The following is a 17,975-nucleotide window of genomic DNA, read 5'->3' on the forward strand; positions in this document are numbered from 1 at the left end:
GCCTTGGTGCCCTCGGACACGGCGTGCTTGGCCAGCTCCCCGGGCAGCAGCAGGCGCACGGCCGTCTGGATCTCCCGCGACGTGATGGTCGACTGCTTGTTGTAATGCGTCAAGCGGGACGCCTCGCCCGCGATGCGCTCGAAGATGTCAGTAACAAAGGAATTCATGATGCTCATGGCCTTGGACGAGATGCCGGTGTCGGGGTGCACCTGCTTCAGCACCTTGTAGATGTAAATGGAGTAGCTCTCTTTACGGCATCTCTTCCGCTTCTTCCCTTCTTTCTTCTGAGCTTTGGTTACAGCTTTTTTGAAACCTTTCTTGGAAATAGTAGTGCCCTTTGAGGTCAGCTCTGGCATGGCTGGCAAACAGCTCCAATGTGGCCAACAACCCGCACTTGAGGAGGCCAAGTGTGGTATTTATAGGCACAGCACTCAATGACGTGTTCGGCAGCCAACATCTGATTGGGCAATGGGTAGTGGCGTGTTTGTAAATGAGGTGATTCCAGGAATGTTCTCTCATTGGTAGACTATCAGCCAATCAAATAGCAATTCACAACCTACCATTAGACTATATAAAGGCCGGGCACCTGACCCAACGGAAATTTTCTCCGTTATTACACATCTGTTCTCAAGCTATGTCCAGACGCGGCAAGCAAGGCGGCAAAGCTCGCGCCAAGGCCAAGTCCCGCTCTTCTCGCGCTGGCCTGCAGTTCCCGGTGGGCCGCGTGCACCGCCTGCTCCGCAAGGGCAACTACGCCGAGCGGGTGGGCGCCGGCGCGCCCGTCTACCTGGCGGCCGTGCTCGAGTACCTGACGGCCGAGATCCTGGAGCTGGCGGGCAACGCGGCGCGCGACAACAAGAAGACGCGCATCATCCCGCGCCACCTGCAGCTGGCCATCCGCAACGACGAGGAGCTCAACAAGCTGCTGGGCCGCGTCACCATCGCGCAGAGCCACCACCACAAAGTCCAGTGCAAGTAACACCTCACAAGCAGTAAAGCTTAGGGAGTGAAAACAAACCCAAACTGAACCAAATGCTCTTTTCATAGCCACTCACATTTTCTGAGAAAGAACTTAAGATTTATAAAAAAGTTATAAAGAACAGTAACAGATTCACCTGCAACAAATAAGGATTTAATTGACCACAACTCTTAACAGGACGCTGAAAATTACCTAATTAAAGGTGACCGAGGCCTCTGAAGCAGTTCACCTTAATGCGCAGTAATTTTTACAATGGAACTTTTTTAGTCCTGCAGAGTAGATAGAGCAACCATCTAGCAGACTCTTGGGGGCGGATGTGCCATTCTCCTTGGGAAAAGAGCAAACTTAGATTAGGGCTATTGTGACAACAACAAACTTAGCACCAAACAAGGGGTATGGCTGGCCTTTTGAGACTTTGTGGATCATCAGAACATTGTGACTCTATTCCATGGGGTCATCAACCCAATCCCACCCTCTGCTGCTAGAATCCGTAAGAGGGCAGTGAGATAGGCTGGTCTGTCACTTACAGTTTCTTCTCTTGGCCCCATGGGTCCTTTAAAATCCTGAAATTTATCAGAACTGGACCACATTTTACTTTCTACCTAGTAGAAATAAAACTGACATCTATCTTCCCATCCTAAGCTATACTTTCTTACACAGTCCAACTAAACTCATTAGTATGTTAATCAACCAATAATATATGACCATCATATAAGAATGGCACCAAATAACACAATGCTGGACTTAAGAACTAAATTTGTTGCATTCACTGGAATATAACAATATTATTAGATCACTGACAGTTTTCTCTTTAAAATCTGGCAGCAAAATTTGGGATTCCTCAGATGAATCTCCTCTACCTTTGTTATCACAGAGAAATTAAATCCTACATGATATAAGTCATTTCAGTCCTAACACCTTTCTTCTGATTCTCCTTAATCCCAACCATTCAGGTTCTGCTTAGATTCTAGGCTGCTATCTGTGTTCTTTCTGGGCAATTTAGGATCTTATATCATCTTAAGGGCCCAGGTAGGGCCTAAATCCAATAATAAGTGTCCTTATAAGAGACCCAAGAGAAGACACAGAGAAGGGAAGATCATGTGAAAGTCGAAGGCAGAGACTGGAAGTGATATGGCTACAAACCAAGAAACACTAAAGATTCCTGGAAGCCATCAGAAACCAGGAGGGAAACGTGGGACAAATTCTCTCTCTGAGCATCCAGAAAGAAGCAGTTCTGTTAACACTTGATTAACTTGATTCTCCTTGCCAAAACTATACAAGAATAAATTTCTGTTTTAAACCCCCCAGTTTGTAATAATTTGTTATAGCAGCCATAAGAAACTAATACCCTCTCTTTTAAGAGGATGCAAAGACAAGCTATAGACTCAAAGAAAATAGCTTCAAAGCACATATCTTACAAAGGACTAGTATCTAAGATATATAAAGAACTCCCAAAACTCAACACTAAAAAACTACTCAACAATCCATTTAAAAAATGTATGAAAAACATAAATGGACATTTCACCAAAAAAGATATACAGATGGCAAATGAACACATGAAAAGGTGTTCAATATCCTATGTCATTAGGTAATTTCAAATTAAAATCACAATGAGATGCCACTACACACCTACTTGAATGACCAAAATCCAAAACACTGACACCACCAAATGCTAGCTAGGAGCTGAAGTAACAGAAAACTATTGTTTATTGCTGGTTGTAGTGAAAAATGGTACAGCCACTTTGAAAGACACAGTTGCTTATAAAAGTAAATGTTAGCCTACTATTTGATCCAGCAATTATCTATCTATCTATCTATCATCTATCTATCTATCTATCTATCTATCTATCTATCTATCTATCTATCTATCATATATATGAGATATATATATACAGATATATATCATATATCTATCATATATATATACACACACACACATATATATATATTTCCCAAATATTTATAGCAGTTTTATTCACAATTCAGTTCAATAGATGACTGGATAAATAAACTATGGTACATCCATACAAGGAAGTATTATTCAGTGATAAAAAGAAATGAGCTATCAAGCCATGAAAAGGCAGTAGGAATCTTAAAAGCATACTGTTAAGTGAAAGAAGCCAGTCTGAAAAGACGACATACTGCATGAGTCTAATAACATCCTGGGAAAGGCAAAACTATAAGAACAATAAGAAAGATCAGTGGTTGTCAGGCTTTGGTGTAGGAGGGGGCAGGGAAGAAGAGATGAAGCACAGAGGATTTTTAAGACAAGGAAACCATTCTCTATAATACTATATCGTGGGCACATGACATTATGCATTTGTCAAAACCCACAGAACTAACTGCACAACACAGAGTGAACCTTAATGTAAATTATGGATTTTCATTAATAATAATGTACCAACAGAGATTCATTGATGTGACAAATGTACCACACTAACATAGAGGCAGAGGAGGTATATGGGGTATATGTACTTTCTGCCCAATTTTTCTGTCAACTTGAAACTGCTTTTTAAAATAAAGTCTATTTTTTATTTTTTTTAAAGTTTTTATTTATTTAAGAGAGAGAAAGAGCGTGTGAGAGAGAGAGAGATCACGAGCAGGGGGGAGGGGTAGAGGGAGAAGCAGACTCTCTGCTGAGCAGGGAGCCTGATGCGGGGCTCCATCCCAGGACCCTGGGATGGACCTGAGCCAAAGGCAGATGCTTAACCGACTGAGCCACCCAGGTGCCCACAAAGTCTATTTTTTAAAAAACAATCCCAAAAGATTACCTCCTATATAATTCAATTTACATAACGTTCTTGAAATGACATAAAGAAACAGAAACTGTATTAGTGACCCAAGAGTCAAGAGGGAGTGTGGTTGGCAGAGAAGTGTCTGTGCTATAAAAAGGAAACATGAGGGATCCTTGCTGTGATGGAAGTATTCTATATTGATTATATCAATGTCAACATCCTGGTGGTGATATTGTACTAAGTTTTGCAATATGTACCTTTTGGAGAAATGGAGTAAATGCTACATGGTATCTGTAATATTTTTTTTACAACTGCATGCGAATCTACAGTTATCTCAAAATAAAGTTCACTTAAAAATTTTTGTAGGATGCAATTGAAATCATGCTGAGAGGGAAATCTAGCACTAAATGTTTGTATCAGAAAGGAGAGAGTTCTCAAATCATTACTACAAACTTCCACATGAAGATATAGAAAAAGAAGAGCAAAATAAGTTCAATGCAAAAAGGAAGAAAGATAAGAAAAGAACTCGGGGCACCTGGGTGGCACAATCAGTTGAGTATCTGACTCCTGGTTTTGGCTTGGGTCGTGATCTCAGAGTCAGGAGATCCAGCCCCGAGTTGGGCTCCACGCTCAGCATGGAGTCTGCTTGAGTTTCTCTCTCCTTCTCCTTCTGCCCCTCCCACTTTTGCTTTCTTTAAAATCAGTCAATCAAAAAAAAAAAAAAAGGAAGAAGAGAACTCAATGAGATTAAAAACAGAAAAACAATAGAAAAACCGTGGCAACAGAATGTCTTAGAAAAATCAATACAATTGAGAAACTCTACCAAGACTGATAATAAAAGAGAGAAATTACCAATCTCAGAAATAAAACAGGATATAACAGACCATTAAAATGATAATAAGGGAACACTGCAAGCAGCCACAAATTAGAAAGATTCATCTGAGATAAAGAAGAAAAATGGAATATTCTTATAACTTTTAAAGAAATGGAAATAGTAAAAAACTTTCACTCAAATAAAATCTGTAGACCCAGATGGTTTCAGTAAAGAATTCTACCAAATGTTTAAAGAAGAAATAGCACTGATTTTACACAGTCTCTTCCAGAAAATGAAAGAACACACTTCCCAACTGAAGTTGATTCTAAAATTAGCCCAATACTAAAATCATATAACATAAAAACAGTACAAAATAAAACTTCAGACCAATATCCCTTACAAACATAGAAAAGAAACAATAATACCACGTCAAATCCAATAATGTATAAAGATCAGGGAATGCAAGACAGGTTCAATATTCAAAATCAATCAGTGTAATCTACATTAACAGTATAAAGAAGAAAACTATGATCATAGTAATGAATGCAGAGAAAATGTTTGACAAAATTCACTATCCTTTCCTGATTAAAAACTCTCAACAGAGTAGGAATAGAAGAGAACTTCCTGAGTCTGATAAAGGACATCTACAAATACCCTACAGATATCATACTAATGAAGAGAGAGTCAATGCTTCCCCGTAAGATCAGGAACAAGGCAAAGATATTCATTATCACCATTACATTCAACTTCTGAAGTCCTTCATAGCACAATAAAGCAAGAAAAAGAAATTAAAGGCATATGGATTTGAAAATAGGAAATAAATCTCCTTCTATTTGAAGATGATGGGATTGTCCATGTGGAAAATCAGAAGGACTCCACAAAAAACAAAACAAAACAAAACCAGAACTCCTAAAACTTAATAACTGAAATGTGAAGGAACTATAATATCAAACAATTTTGAAAAGAAAGAATAAAGTGGGAGGAATCACTCTCCCCAGTTTTAAGACATATTTTATAATATGGTAATCAAGACTGTGTAGTAATAGGAAAGAGATAGATAAATAGATCAATGGACCAAAACAGGGAACCCACAAATAGTCCTACACAGGTAAGGCCAGCTAGTTTTTGACACTGATGAAAAAGAAATTTAAGGGAGGAAGAATAATCTTTTCAACAAATGATGCTAGACCAATAGGCAAAAGTAGGAAACTCAACCTAAGCCCTACACCTTTCACAAAAATTTGCTCAAAACTGATGGTAGATTTAAATGTAAAATGTAAAACTGTAAACCTTTTAGAAAGAAAGAGAAAAATCTTTGGGATCTAGAGCTACGCAAAAAGTTCTTAAACATACCAAAACCATCCAGGAGAGAAAAAAAATTGGTAAATTTCATCAAAAGTAAAAGTGTTTGTTTTGTGAAAGTCCTGTAAAGAAGATTAAAACGACAAACTACAGACTTAAGGAAAATATTTACGAACTATAAATATGACAGAAACTTATATTTATAATATATAAAGACTTTTCCAAACTCAATAGTAAAAAACCCCCAAATTATCCCATTAAAAAATGGGCAAAACTCACAAAGAGACATTTCACAGAAATTAATAAACATTAACATTAATAACCATTAGGGAAATGCAAATTAAGACTATGATGGGATATCAATATATATCTATCAGGCAACTAAAATAAAAAATAGTGACAACATTGAATGCTGGCATAAATGTAGAGAAATTCCATGTCTCATACATCGTTGGTGAGAAAACAAAATGGTATAATCACTTCGGAAAATGTCTTGGCAGTTTCTTAAAATGCAAAGCGTATGTTTACCATATGATCCCGTACTCCCAGTACTGAGCATTCATCCCAGTGAAATGAAAACTGACGTTTACACAAAGACATCTATGTTCACTGCAGGGTTTGGGTGGTTTATTTTTGTTTTGTTTATTCTATAACAGCCAAACTAGAATGTCCTTTAAAAGGTGAATGTTAAACCAGCTGTTATTTATCCCTACCATGTAATACTACCGAGCAATAAAAAGAAAAGATACCGATATATGCAACAACCTGGATGCACCTCTGAGGAATTTAAATTTCATGAAATTATAAATTTCATTTATAGGACATTTCAAAATAAAATTATCGAGTGTTTATTAGTGCTCACTTCCATCTGGTGTCCTTGATGGTCATCACACAGGAAACACCCATTTGATGAAAGAACGTCAAGGTCTGAAGCAAGCCTTTGCTTCCGGTGAGAGTGCCCAACACGACCCCAGGGTAGCAGAAGAAGCATGCCTCCCCCAGCTGCCCGGGTTCCCCAGGAGAACCGATGCCCCACTACCATCGCTGAACTTTAGGGCAAAGTTGCTTTAGGATCTCGCCCAACAAATAAAACTCCTGTTTGCGGTCCTCGCATTTCTCATCGCCTTCCCTAGAGACTCAGGAAAACCCCTTAGACAATCAAGAGGAACACAAGCTGCCCTCTAAGGCTGACGCCTTTCAGGGACTTGGTGGAAGGGGTTCATTTATAGTCCGTGTATTCAAATGAGGTTTGAAATAACCAGGTCTGATTGGACGAACGATAATAAGAGAATATACGTAAAAACAGGACGGCCCGTTGGACTCTCTGGTTGGACAGATGCCTAGGCGACCTCAGCCAATCAGAACATCCCCCAGTGAAGTTGCCGGAGGACCCTTCCCTTCAGTTGTGCCTTAAGTGCTCTTATTTCTGTTCCCTCTGTTTTTGCAGGTGGGAAGCAAGTGGGCAGGGCTGACAGCAAGGTGCGCTGTGCTTCCTCCGGGGCGGGCGAGCGGCGAGCCTGCCGGCATGACGGTGGGCTCAGGAGCTGGCCAACAACCCGGCCGCGGCGAGGCCGGCGCTGTGCGGGGCCGGCGGCCTGTCCATCACCCAGGAACACCAAGGGCCACCACCACAGGGGCACGCCCGAGTCAAGTCTCCCGTTAGTAGAGCCCAGCGAGTAATACGCACTTCTGGGAAAAGAACACAACAGCAAACCAAACATCAAAGGCTCTTTTTCAGAGCCGTGCACCCAATTTCAAAGATCGAGCTGTGGCCAGATTCCCAAGAACAATATGCATTTCCATAAATCAACCCATTTAATTATGTTTGCTTGATAACTTTCCTGCAAATCACTCTGTGAGAACGGGTTTTACTGGAAACTTTGTCATTAGGTTTTAATCCTGTTCTAACCTTTCTCATTTTAAAAAAATGCTCTAGGTGCCCACTAAATTGATTTCAAGGCGGGGTAGAACACTGACTTGAAAAATGCTGGGACAATCGGTGCCAGAACAGAAGTGCCCATCCCCCAGCCTTACAGCCAGTAGAACTACTCTCCTGGGCCACAGCTATCCGCCCCCCCCCACCTCGCCCCAAAAGATGGGAACGCAGCCTGAGCAGAGCCAATGAAAGAACTTTCCGAGATTTTCAGCTCTGCCCCTTAAACACATTTTTCTTTCTTTTATGAGAAAGACTCTGAATAAGACTCTGGAGCTGCTGAGGAAGGTCTCCCGGCTCTTTGAAAAGACTGAGAAGAGAAGTGAAATGCAAGGGAACAAGAAAACTGGGTTTGGGATGTTTGGGGTGGGGAAGAGAGAGAGCACATTTACACCCAATCTTGGCCACCGCCCTTGTTCCAAAGGCCCTTAAATGTTGAGCTGCCCCAGTCTACTTAGCACTAAATCTCCCCTCCACTTTTGGCCCTTTAAAAAAATACTATTTCAGTTTGATTTCTGTCACTTGCAAGAGGCCATGTCCGACAAATCAAAGCCAAAACTAACTCTGCCGGTGGAAAGTTCCACCCCCCATATGCTAGCATAACAGAAAATTATTGCATCTCCCCTTAATTCTGCCCCTCCTCTTTTGTAACAATACTGATGTCTTTGCTCTTAATCCTTATGTTTCATTCAAAGAGAGGTGAAAATCAGAGTGGGAGAGAGAGGAATCTGAGGCATTGAACCCATTCAAATGCTTTAAGGTAAATGGTTGAAGCAGAAAGCACTCACGCAGAGTCTGAAGCTACGCCCGACGTTCCTAAAGAAAACACTGGATGTTAAGAAAAAAGAAACTACTCTTGCTTTGGTCTCCAAGCTAAGATTAGAATGCTGAGGTGGTTGAACGCAGAGGAAGGAAAATACAGAAAATTTAAGGGAAACTTTTCTTTTCTAATAGGTGGCATTATGGCTTAAAAAAACCATGAATGTACCTTAATTAAAAAAATACTTTATTTCTAAAAAATGCTAACCATTATCTGAGCATCTAGCGAGTTGTAATCCCTGATCACAGATCACCATAACGAATATAATGATAAAGAAAATGTTTTCAAAATTGCAAAAATTACCAAAATGGAGACACAAAGTGAGCAAATGCTATTAGAAAAATGGCGCCATATGTTAAGAAAAAAAAGAAGAAGAAGAAGAAGAAGAAGGTAGCAGGAGGGGAAGAATGAAGGGGGGGAAATCGAAGGGGGAGACGAACCATGAGAGACGATGGACTCTGAAAAACAAACTGAGGGTTCTAGAGGGGAGGGGGGTGGGAGGATGGGTTAGCCTGGTGATGAGTATTAAAGAGGGCACGTTCTGCATGGAGCACTGGGTGTTATGCACAAACAATGAATCATGGAACACTACATCTAAAACTAATGATGTAATGTATGGGGATTAACATAAGAATAAAAAAAAAAAGAAAAAAAAAAGAAAAATGGCACCAATAGATGCGCTCCACACAGGGCTGCCACAAACCTTCAATTTGTAAAAAAAAAAAAAAAACCCACAGTAACTGTGAAGTGTAATAAAGTGAAGCACAATAAAATGATGTATGTCTGCATGCAAAACCTATATTGAAAAAAAAAAAAAATTTAAACATCCCCAAAAGACTCAAATGTAGATTTGAATAAATAAGACAGCATTCCATACTTGTGGACAGAATGATGTAACATCCTAAAGATGACCAATTCAGCTTATTCTTATTTAACTAGATGAAAAGAAAGTTCATGGGGGGAAAAGAAACAAAGCAAATAGCCCTTAAATAGGAAAAAAAGTTCATTTATAATCAAAGTAAAGGGCAAATTAAAACTATATAGATAATATCCATTTCTTCCTATCAGAAGGTCAAAAATCCCACAACCCACCCAAGTTGACAATGCTGAGGAGAAATGGGCACGCTTACACATTGCTGATGGGAGTGTAAAACAATGTAATACATATAATGGGGACATTTAGTAAACTCTAAAACATACGCCTTAACCTTGGACCCAGGAATTCCACTTCTACGAACCTGCCCTGAAAATACAATTCCACACACCTGAAGTAACAAAGATGTACAAAGTTGCTCATGTAGCATTATTAGAAATAAAATATTGAAAATAGTGTTAATGTTCATCATAGAGGAAAGGATGAATAATTTCCAGGACAAGACTCACACTAGAGCACCTGGGGAGCCATAAAAAATGAATGAGAATCATCTTGAAACTGGGTATGCAAGCCCCAGAGACCCCACAATTTAGACGTATGGCTCCTAGCTGCCTCTGACCAGAGTCATGTAGCCCTGTAAAAACCCGTAAAATTGCCTCAGGAAAACATAAAGTTGCCTCCCCCCAAAGTCTGTGGGATGCTGTTCTGCCTGAGATAACAAACATCATGTGCCATATTTGCAAGAAAAAATAAGAATAGTTTGCTGCTTAATAAGTCACAGGATATAGAACTTCTGCCCTTGACCTCTAGCTATGACATCACCACAGCAATCTGCCAAGAATGTTCCCCAGATCCAGTCCCTAAAGCGCAAGGACCAGGCCCCTGAAGCAGGACGACCACCTCCCTACAATCACACCAAAACCAGAAAGAAAGATGCCAAAAGGGACAAAATGATCAAGAAAGGAAATATTTCAGCTGGCCTAATCCCTAATGAATCAAGACATTGATCCAAGACCCTGACACCCTTACCCTGAATTTTCACCCTTTAAACCCCCTGCTTATAAGCCATTGGGCAGTTCAGGGCTTTTGAGCATTGACTCCCTGTTCTCCGGGTTGGGCATCACACCAATCAAAAAATATCTTCCTTCACTGCAAAAGCTTCATGTCAGTTTTTATTGGCTTGCTGGGCATCAGGTGGATGAACTCTCACCTGGTTGGGATCCCGTCTTCTTGTGCTGGTACAGAAAGAGCTCCATGATACATTGTGAAGTGAAGAAAGAAGGAAAAAAATTGTGTATCAAGTGCTACTTTTGTGTAAAAAAGAGGGAAATGTGAGCCATGTTAATGTTTCACAGGTTCAAGAAATAAAATTAATTCGAAAGGAAAATAAGCATATTCTGAGATGGAAAATTGAAACGAATAAGACTAATTATATATTGTATAGGTAACACGGTTACACAGAGAATAGATTATTTCTAATGACTTTTGAATACAGTTCTCTGATGATACATTCTTGGTCAGATGTCTCCTATTTCTGCTGGAAACTTAAAAAAAAAATCCCAGTTTCTGTAAACCGATAGAAAAATACAGTAACTTCTATCTAGAACATCTTGAAGAAAGTGTGGATTAAACTTAAAAGTGGGATGTAGGGGCCTGGGTGGCTCAGTTGGTTAAGCGTCTGCCTTCAGCTCAGGTCATGACCTTGGGGTTCTGGGATAGGGCCTCGCATCAGGCTCCCTGATCAGTGGGGAGTCTGCTTCTCCCTCTCCCTCTGCCTCTCCCCATGGCTTGTGCTCTCTCTCTTGCTCACCCTTTCTTTCAAATAAATAAATAAAACCTTAAAAAAAAGTGGGACGTATCTATAGTTATTACACTGTAAATAGCCCAAAATATTTTAAAAATATTCCTCCAGTATTCAAAAACTATCTGATTCAGCAAGGTAGTTGCTCATGTTACTGACATCTGAGTAATATTCTGACATAAATTTTTCTGATTTGGTGAAACTTTTAAAAAAGAAATAATAGAAATAACCAACATTTATGCCAGCACTAAACTCATTGGTCAGTGGTGTGAATGACTTCTGTGATGAAATGGATGGTAGTCAAAAGCAGTTATTTGTAGTTTGATTTGTAAAAATGGATAGTAGACTTTGCAAGAAATAGCAATTCATATGAAGTTATATGTCTAACCTGAAAATCAAGGAAGCATTTTAACTTAAAACTTATTTCTAAAACTATATAAAGAAATATTTAATGGAAATTTTTGCATCAACCTTCAAGCAGTATCATGAATTTTATTTTTATATATGTGTGTGTGTGTGTGCTTATTTTTCTCATAGAGCCAGTCATTAAACATTTACCAGCACAACCCTGTCTAAACTATGAAACTGGGTAAATGAAACCTCATTTAAAAATGGAGGCAGGCGGCAAGAAGGGGGAACTCTGATGTTTTATCTCTTCTGCTCCATTGCATTCCCAACAGGAAGAAGCATACTTTACTACTCCTGCAGAAGAAAGGAAGACTTTCTCCTTGCCCAGCAACAAGCTCAGCCAATAAGAAAATTCTACAACTCAGCCAATGAGAAACTGTCACCACCCTGAACTCTCACTTTCCTCCAATGGGCTCTCCTTTAAAGCAGCCCCTTCCACCCTCCGCCTTTTCTCTACCCAGGGATGTTCCTCTCCTCTGATCTCTGGAATTGCCCATGGTTTGCCACAGCCCGTGTGTCCCAAATTGCAATTCCTCTGCTATTCCCAAATAAAGCCATTTTTTTCTGATAAAATAACTGGCTGTTTCACTTCTAAGGTTGACAAAACCATACATTTGAGAGCGACGCCTAAGTGAAACGCACAATGAGAGAACAAGGAGAGGCAAAAGAATACTTTTAACACTCACTTGTTCTTTGGCTTCAAACCCCAACATGTTTCCTGAGAGGAGGGAGGCCAGATCATGAGAAGAGCTCCTTTTCCCTGCAATAGAGAAAATAGAGAGGAAATAAAATCTGCTCATTATTCCTGTTACAGACTTTCCTAAGTTGAAGACTTTTTCCCAGGCTGCAAATCCTTGTATCTCAGACCTATGGAATAACAATGATTTAAGTAGCAAAAACAGACGATATGGCCCCTTTCCGGAAAGGACTGACTCAGGGCTCACAATACTCTGGTCTTGTGGCTGAAAAATCTTAAAGACCAAAGTGCAGGGGCACCATGGGGGCATTTACTGGTTTTTCTCCTTAGAGCTCCTTTTATCTGAGAAACTCTCTCCCCCATACCCATTCCAGTTAACAAATCCTCAGAGGCTTTCTAGAAACAGTGCCTTTGCACAAGACTGCTTTGGTAGAGCTAAAAGCCATGCCTGGAAATAATATATATAATTTATTTCCAGTCAAATATTTATATATTTGACTTAAAGACAGAAGGGAGCCCTCACGAGCACATTTTGCAAACCTAAAAATAAGTAGAATTAATTGTAATCAACCTGGTGAACTTGAGTGTTTATCACATCTGCAAATAATAAATTCAACAAAAAGATGCACCAGGTCTTACCAAAGGAACTGTGTGATTCAGAGCCATTATAAGCAAGGAAGACATAGTTAATCACAGCATGTTAATCACAGCATGTATTTTGGAAGCTTACTTGTTTTGAGAACACTTTGGTTTCTGATGATCTTTAAGTAGCGTATCTGCAGCTGGAGGCCTTGAGGACTATCTCATGGGGTTCCTCCCCAAAACACAAGGAGGATTCAGTACTGGTACATCTGTAAAGATGATTCATCGACTTAGTAAGTCAATACTGCCACAGCACTAAATTCCTAACAATGGTTACTAAAAATACATTTCAAAATGCTCACTCTAGGTACTTTCAAGGTAAAAACCCTTAATAAACTGAGGATAATGGGATGAATTCTAAAAAGTTATTGAATGGATAAAAAGAGCCCAGCATCATATTTTCAATAGTGAAATAATAGTTTCATTGTCATCAATGTCAAGAACCTGCGAAAAACAGTCCTTGTCACCACCATATGTCTTGTTGTGGAATATTAGACACAATTATTAATTAATAATTAATAATTAATTATTGTTTCTAAAAGTGTTTGCTCATTTTTTTCACATGAATGCTACAGTTCCTCAAAATACCCTTCTCATCTTCACAAGTCATTTTTTATCTTAAGTTGCACACAGATAAATCCTTTATTTCATTGCCTTCCAATATAATGTCCTGAAGCCCACTGTTCAAAGAAGAGGGGCTATATTTTTGAATATGAAGCACTTTAATACTGACTTGGTAGTAACTAGGCTATTTTTTCCAGAAAACAAATTGGATATATATGTATAATGTATGAAATTTATATAGAAATTTCAAATAGTAGGGCACCTGGGTGGCTCAGTTGGTTAGGCGACTGCCTTCGGCTCAGGTCATGATCCTGGAGTCCCGGGATCGAGTCCCACATCGGGCTCCCTGCTCAGCAGGGAGTCTGCTTCTCCCTCTGCCCCTCCTCCCTCTCATGCTCTCTGTCTCTCATTCTCTCTCTCGCAAATAAATAAAAAATAAAAAAAAAAGAAATTTCAAATAGTAGACCACAAAAATTATATCTAACCCAAAAATGTCATGATCAAATATCCCCTTCCCAACTCATTCACTTTTTATGTTATTAACTATTTATTGTTAAATTTTAAAAACATAAATTTTAACATAGATTTGCTTTCAAATCAAATGCAACATTTGTGCTAAAAAAAACAAAAAATAAAAAACCAAGACCCAAAAAAGTGTTAAATTCAAAATTTGCTCAAAGGGCATATGAGCCTACTTATTACTTATTTTACTGAAAAAAGCACTTAGTAAAACAAGACTAATAGTATTTGTAACTTATGGGCCAAATATATCTCAACCTTAAGTCCAATATCATGTTTGATGACAAAATATCGTACTGTTTCCAGGAGAGACGAGATGCAGCAACACGAAATCTTTGTATCACCATCATTATTTGATGACATTTTGTGATTTATTTAGAAATATTAGTCAAGGAATTTTTCAGGTAGTTTATTTATTATTTATTGCATGGTATGTAAACACCTAAAAAAAAAAAGAAATAAAAACAGAAATGACCATTTTAGCAAAGTGACCAAAGACATTTCTGTGAGAAAAACAAACACAAAAACCTTTTTTTTTTTAACTATGAGGCTATGAGGTAAGACAATGTAATCCATATATCCAGTAAATTATCACACACATCCAAAAGTTACAGAGATCTGGAGCACACATCACAAAAATGTGTAGAAATGGGAAGAAAAGTCTATACCTCTTTAAGTGGATTAACCTAAGGGATGCCTGGGTGGCTCAGTCAGTTAAGCGTCTGCCTTCGGCTCGGGTCACGATCCCAGGATCCTGGGATCGAGCCCCGTGTCAGGCTCCCTGCTCAGCGGGGAGTCTGCTTCTCCCTCTGCCTCTGTGATCTCTCAGGCTTTTGTTCTCTCTCAAATAAATAATAAAATCTTTTTTTTTAAAGAGGATTAAGCTAAGATTAGAAGAAATGACGTAACTTGATAGCTAAGAATAATCACACTTATGAAAGTCACTTGTTCCTTGAATTAAGCACACATGTTCTCTCTCCCTTTCTGTGTGTGTATATATGTGTGTGTGTGTGTGTGTGTATGTTGGCTGTGGGGTTTTTTCCTTCCCAAAAAAGGCAGAGAAATTCTGGAAAATATGGAGAGAAAATGGAATTACAGATAAATTACACAAAAATATATTTCATTTCATTTTCTTTATGTAGAAAACATAATAATATGGTCAAACCTAATGAAGAACATGCTTGAAACTGATCAATATTGATCAGTGTATTTCCTACATCAAAGATTCAATGTCAACTCTGGGAGAACATTAAATAATGAGCACGTAAGGCCAAACTATGATCCAAACGGTTCAATATTCAATAACAGGCAAAAAGACAAGTCAACAGTTGTATCAGTCCCTCTAGTCAGGAGAGAGAAACCACACAGTGAACCGAATGAGGAAAGTTTAATATGAAGACTTACTCACTGAGCGCCCTGGAGAAAGGAGGGCGTGGCTCCCGAGAAGAGAGCTCCAAGTACCAGAGGAAGGGCAGAGGTAAGGGCCCACGGCCACCCCTGGGGCTGAAGGAAAGACCAAGCATGGGGATCCAGACCTTACTAGGGAGGGTGCCTGTGGAGCTCACTGGGTTGCAGAGAAGCTTCCAGAGCTTTGCACCTGCAGGGGTGGCTGGAAATGCCGGCCCCGGGGGGGTGGGGTGGTGAGGGAAAGCTCCCCACTGGGAAGGGTCTGCTGGTGGCGTGAGAGAGGGCGGGCTGGGAGCTGAAGGCAGCTATGCCCTGAGGGAGCCAAGTTCACAAGACATGCAGCTGCAGAGGCTCCACACCTCTCCGGAGAAGCCCAGAGTAGCCCTGGAGTCTGGGGGTGGAGGGGGTGCACATCCAGCAAGCAAATGCTTCTCCTCCACGGTGTCTCTCCAGCGCCCTCGTCTGATGAGGCTTCAGTACCAGCTGACAAAGGCCTACCCCTTAACGGGGGCCAAGTCCACTGCCCAGAGCAGGCTGATGGTAATCGAAGCTGAAAGCAAGAACATCAATTACGGACACAACGGCGAAACATGGGGCAGCAGAACCCTCGGAGGACAAGGGCGGTGAAGCCTCAGAGCATTGCTGACATCATCTGCAGGGCTCCCTCTCTCCAGTTCTTGCCACTGCAGCTCAGAATGACCCGAGGAGGTGAGACCCACGGCTTCTTTGTTATGGTCCTGTTATCTTTACAGAGCTGTAAATTCACTGAACATGAATTCAGCGAGGTTTACTTCCAAGGCCATTCTGCAGAGAAGAAATAGAAGCATCACTCTAACACATACCCCACAGAAAACTATCCTCCTTTACCCTGGCCATCCCAAATCACCAGCATTACGGAGTAATTTACCAGCCAAATTTAAAAGATATAACACCAGCACTAAGAGAGCTACAGAGTTGTTTCTTTCCAATTATATTTACCAACTCAATTGAGATTTCCCATGACTCTCAATTATTGTTTATCGACATAAAAATTAAGGTCCCTACGACGGAAGGTCCTCTCATTCTTGCTCGTCACACAAAGCCAAGACCTGCACAAAGCCACGGCTTCTCTGATGGGCGAACTAGAAAAAAACACATCTATTCACCTGCTCAGAGAGACTAAAACTTTTCTCTCTTGGCCCATATTCTAGATGGTAAAAACAAAACAAAACAAACCAGACAAACAAAACAAAACAAAACAAAACAGAACCCTTCCAATAAAATTAATAACTGTAGGCTTCTGCATATGTTAGTTTTAGATTCACATATATGCTATTTACATAGTCCAAGAAGACTAATGACAAAGTGTACAGAAAAGTGGCCTCAGGTTGGTATTACTTAGCAGAAGCAAACACAAAAATCTCTCTGGAGGAATAATCCCTCAACCCCCTACAAGATTCCCTGGAGTAAAGTTTATTAACCATGAGGTCACAATCTGAAATTACACAGCACAGCCAGAGACCCTCCAGCATGAGCAAGAGTCAGGCGAACACAAACAAGATAGAATGTCCTTCCCCAGAACTTCAGATAAGAGAACAGCATAAGAAATTTTACAAACTAAGAAAACAGAACATAAGAAAGCACTTCTCAGAGGACAATCTGAGAAGTAATCAGCTGGTTTGCAAATGGGATTGAAAGAAATTGAGAGAAACTAAAAATTCTAGACTTACAGAGTTGAAAGAAGTTACTTCTTCTCAACTCCAACAGTGAAAAGGTAAAATAGAGAAATGATTTAAATAAGAAAGTCCTTTTTAAGCTTGGCCTTGTGCAAATACCAAATCAAGGTGTGATTGTCTCGTCAATTGTTAAAAAAAATTCTCTCAGTAGACTAAGATAATGTCCTGTAAATAACTTTAGTGGGCAAAATGGCCCCCCCAAAATGAAACTAAGGTGATGGTTTTCCTATTGAAGTGTAATAGGCTCAAAGTATCCAAAATCAAGAGGGGGGAGGGGAAGTGAGGAGAGGGGAGGAAGGGGGTAGGGAGGGAGGAAGAGAGAAGGAGATTACCTTGAGAATCAAACGTCATGAGGAGCTCTGGGTGTGGCTGTTGGCATGTGTAACCAAATATACAAGAAACTGATTACCATTCTGAGTGATAGAGTACCAAAGATTTACCAACCTGGATGAAAGAGGCTAAAGGAGGCTGTGACTGATCATAGGGGTCACCTGGGATGCTCCCATTTTTTTTTTTTATTGTCAGAGGTGGGCCAAGAAATCTGCTCAGTCTGCAAGGACTCTTCACATATGGCCAAAGAGGATGACAGAAAAGGAAGAACCACCCAGAGGGTAGAGCCACGAGCCATGAAGAAAGATATTCTGGGGGTACTGCTGTCCTCCCCATCAAGTGCAGAAGCACCATCAGGGACTGTGCACCAGCTCTTGAAATAGCTACCTACGTGATTTCAGATTTCTTTGAACTAGCAACTACTACTGTGTGTTC

The 17,975-nt window shown here is 40.1% G+C and overlaps 2 protein-coding genes across 2 annotated transcripts; one reads left to right on the forward strand and one right to left on the reverse strand.

The window, feature by feature from the left end:
* Positions 1-2: 2 nt before the first annotated feature.
* LOC118027228 (histone H2B type 1-A-like) lies at positions 3-356 on the reverse strand (the record flags this gene model as incomplete). Its single annotated transcript, XM_035030445.1, has 1 exon — positions 3-356. A coding segment is annotated over exon 1 (354 nt), but the record flags the coding sequence as incomplete, so codon positions are not given.
* Positions 357-634: 278 nt separating this feature from the next.
* LOC118027229 (histone H2A-beta, sperm) lies at positions 635-979 on the forward strand. Its single transcript, XM_035030447.1, has one exon. It carries the CDS (start codon positions 635-637, stop codon positions 977-979), a length of 345 nt encoding a protein of 114 aa, XP_034886338.1.
* The last annotated feature ends 16,996 nt before the right edge of the window (positions 980-17,975 follow it).

The sequence above is a fragment of the Mirounga leonina genome, unplaced genomic scaffold (assembly GCF_011800145.1).
Source record: "Mirounga leonina isolate KUSES-001 unplaced genomic scaffold, KU_Mleo_1.0 Mir_366, whole genome shotgun sequence".
Classification (NCBI taxonomy): Eukaryota; Metazoa; Chordata; class Mammalia; order Carnivora; family Phocidae; genus Mirounga; species Mirounga leonina.

Excerpts from the sequence above, each read along its gene's own strand:
- LOC118027229 (XM_035030447.1), top strand. The coding sequence starts at position 635 with ATGTCCAGACGCGGCAAGCAAGGCGGCAAAGCTCGCGCCAAGGCCAAG.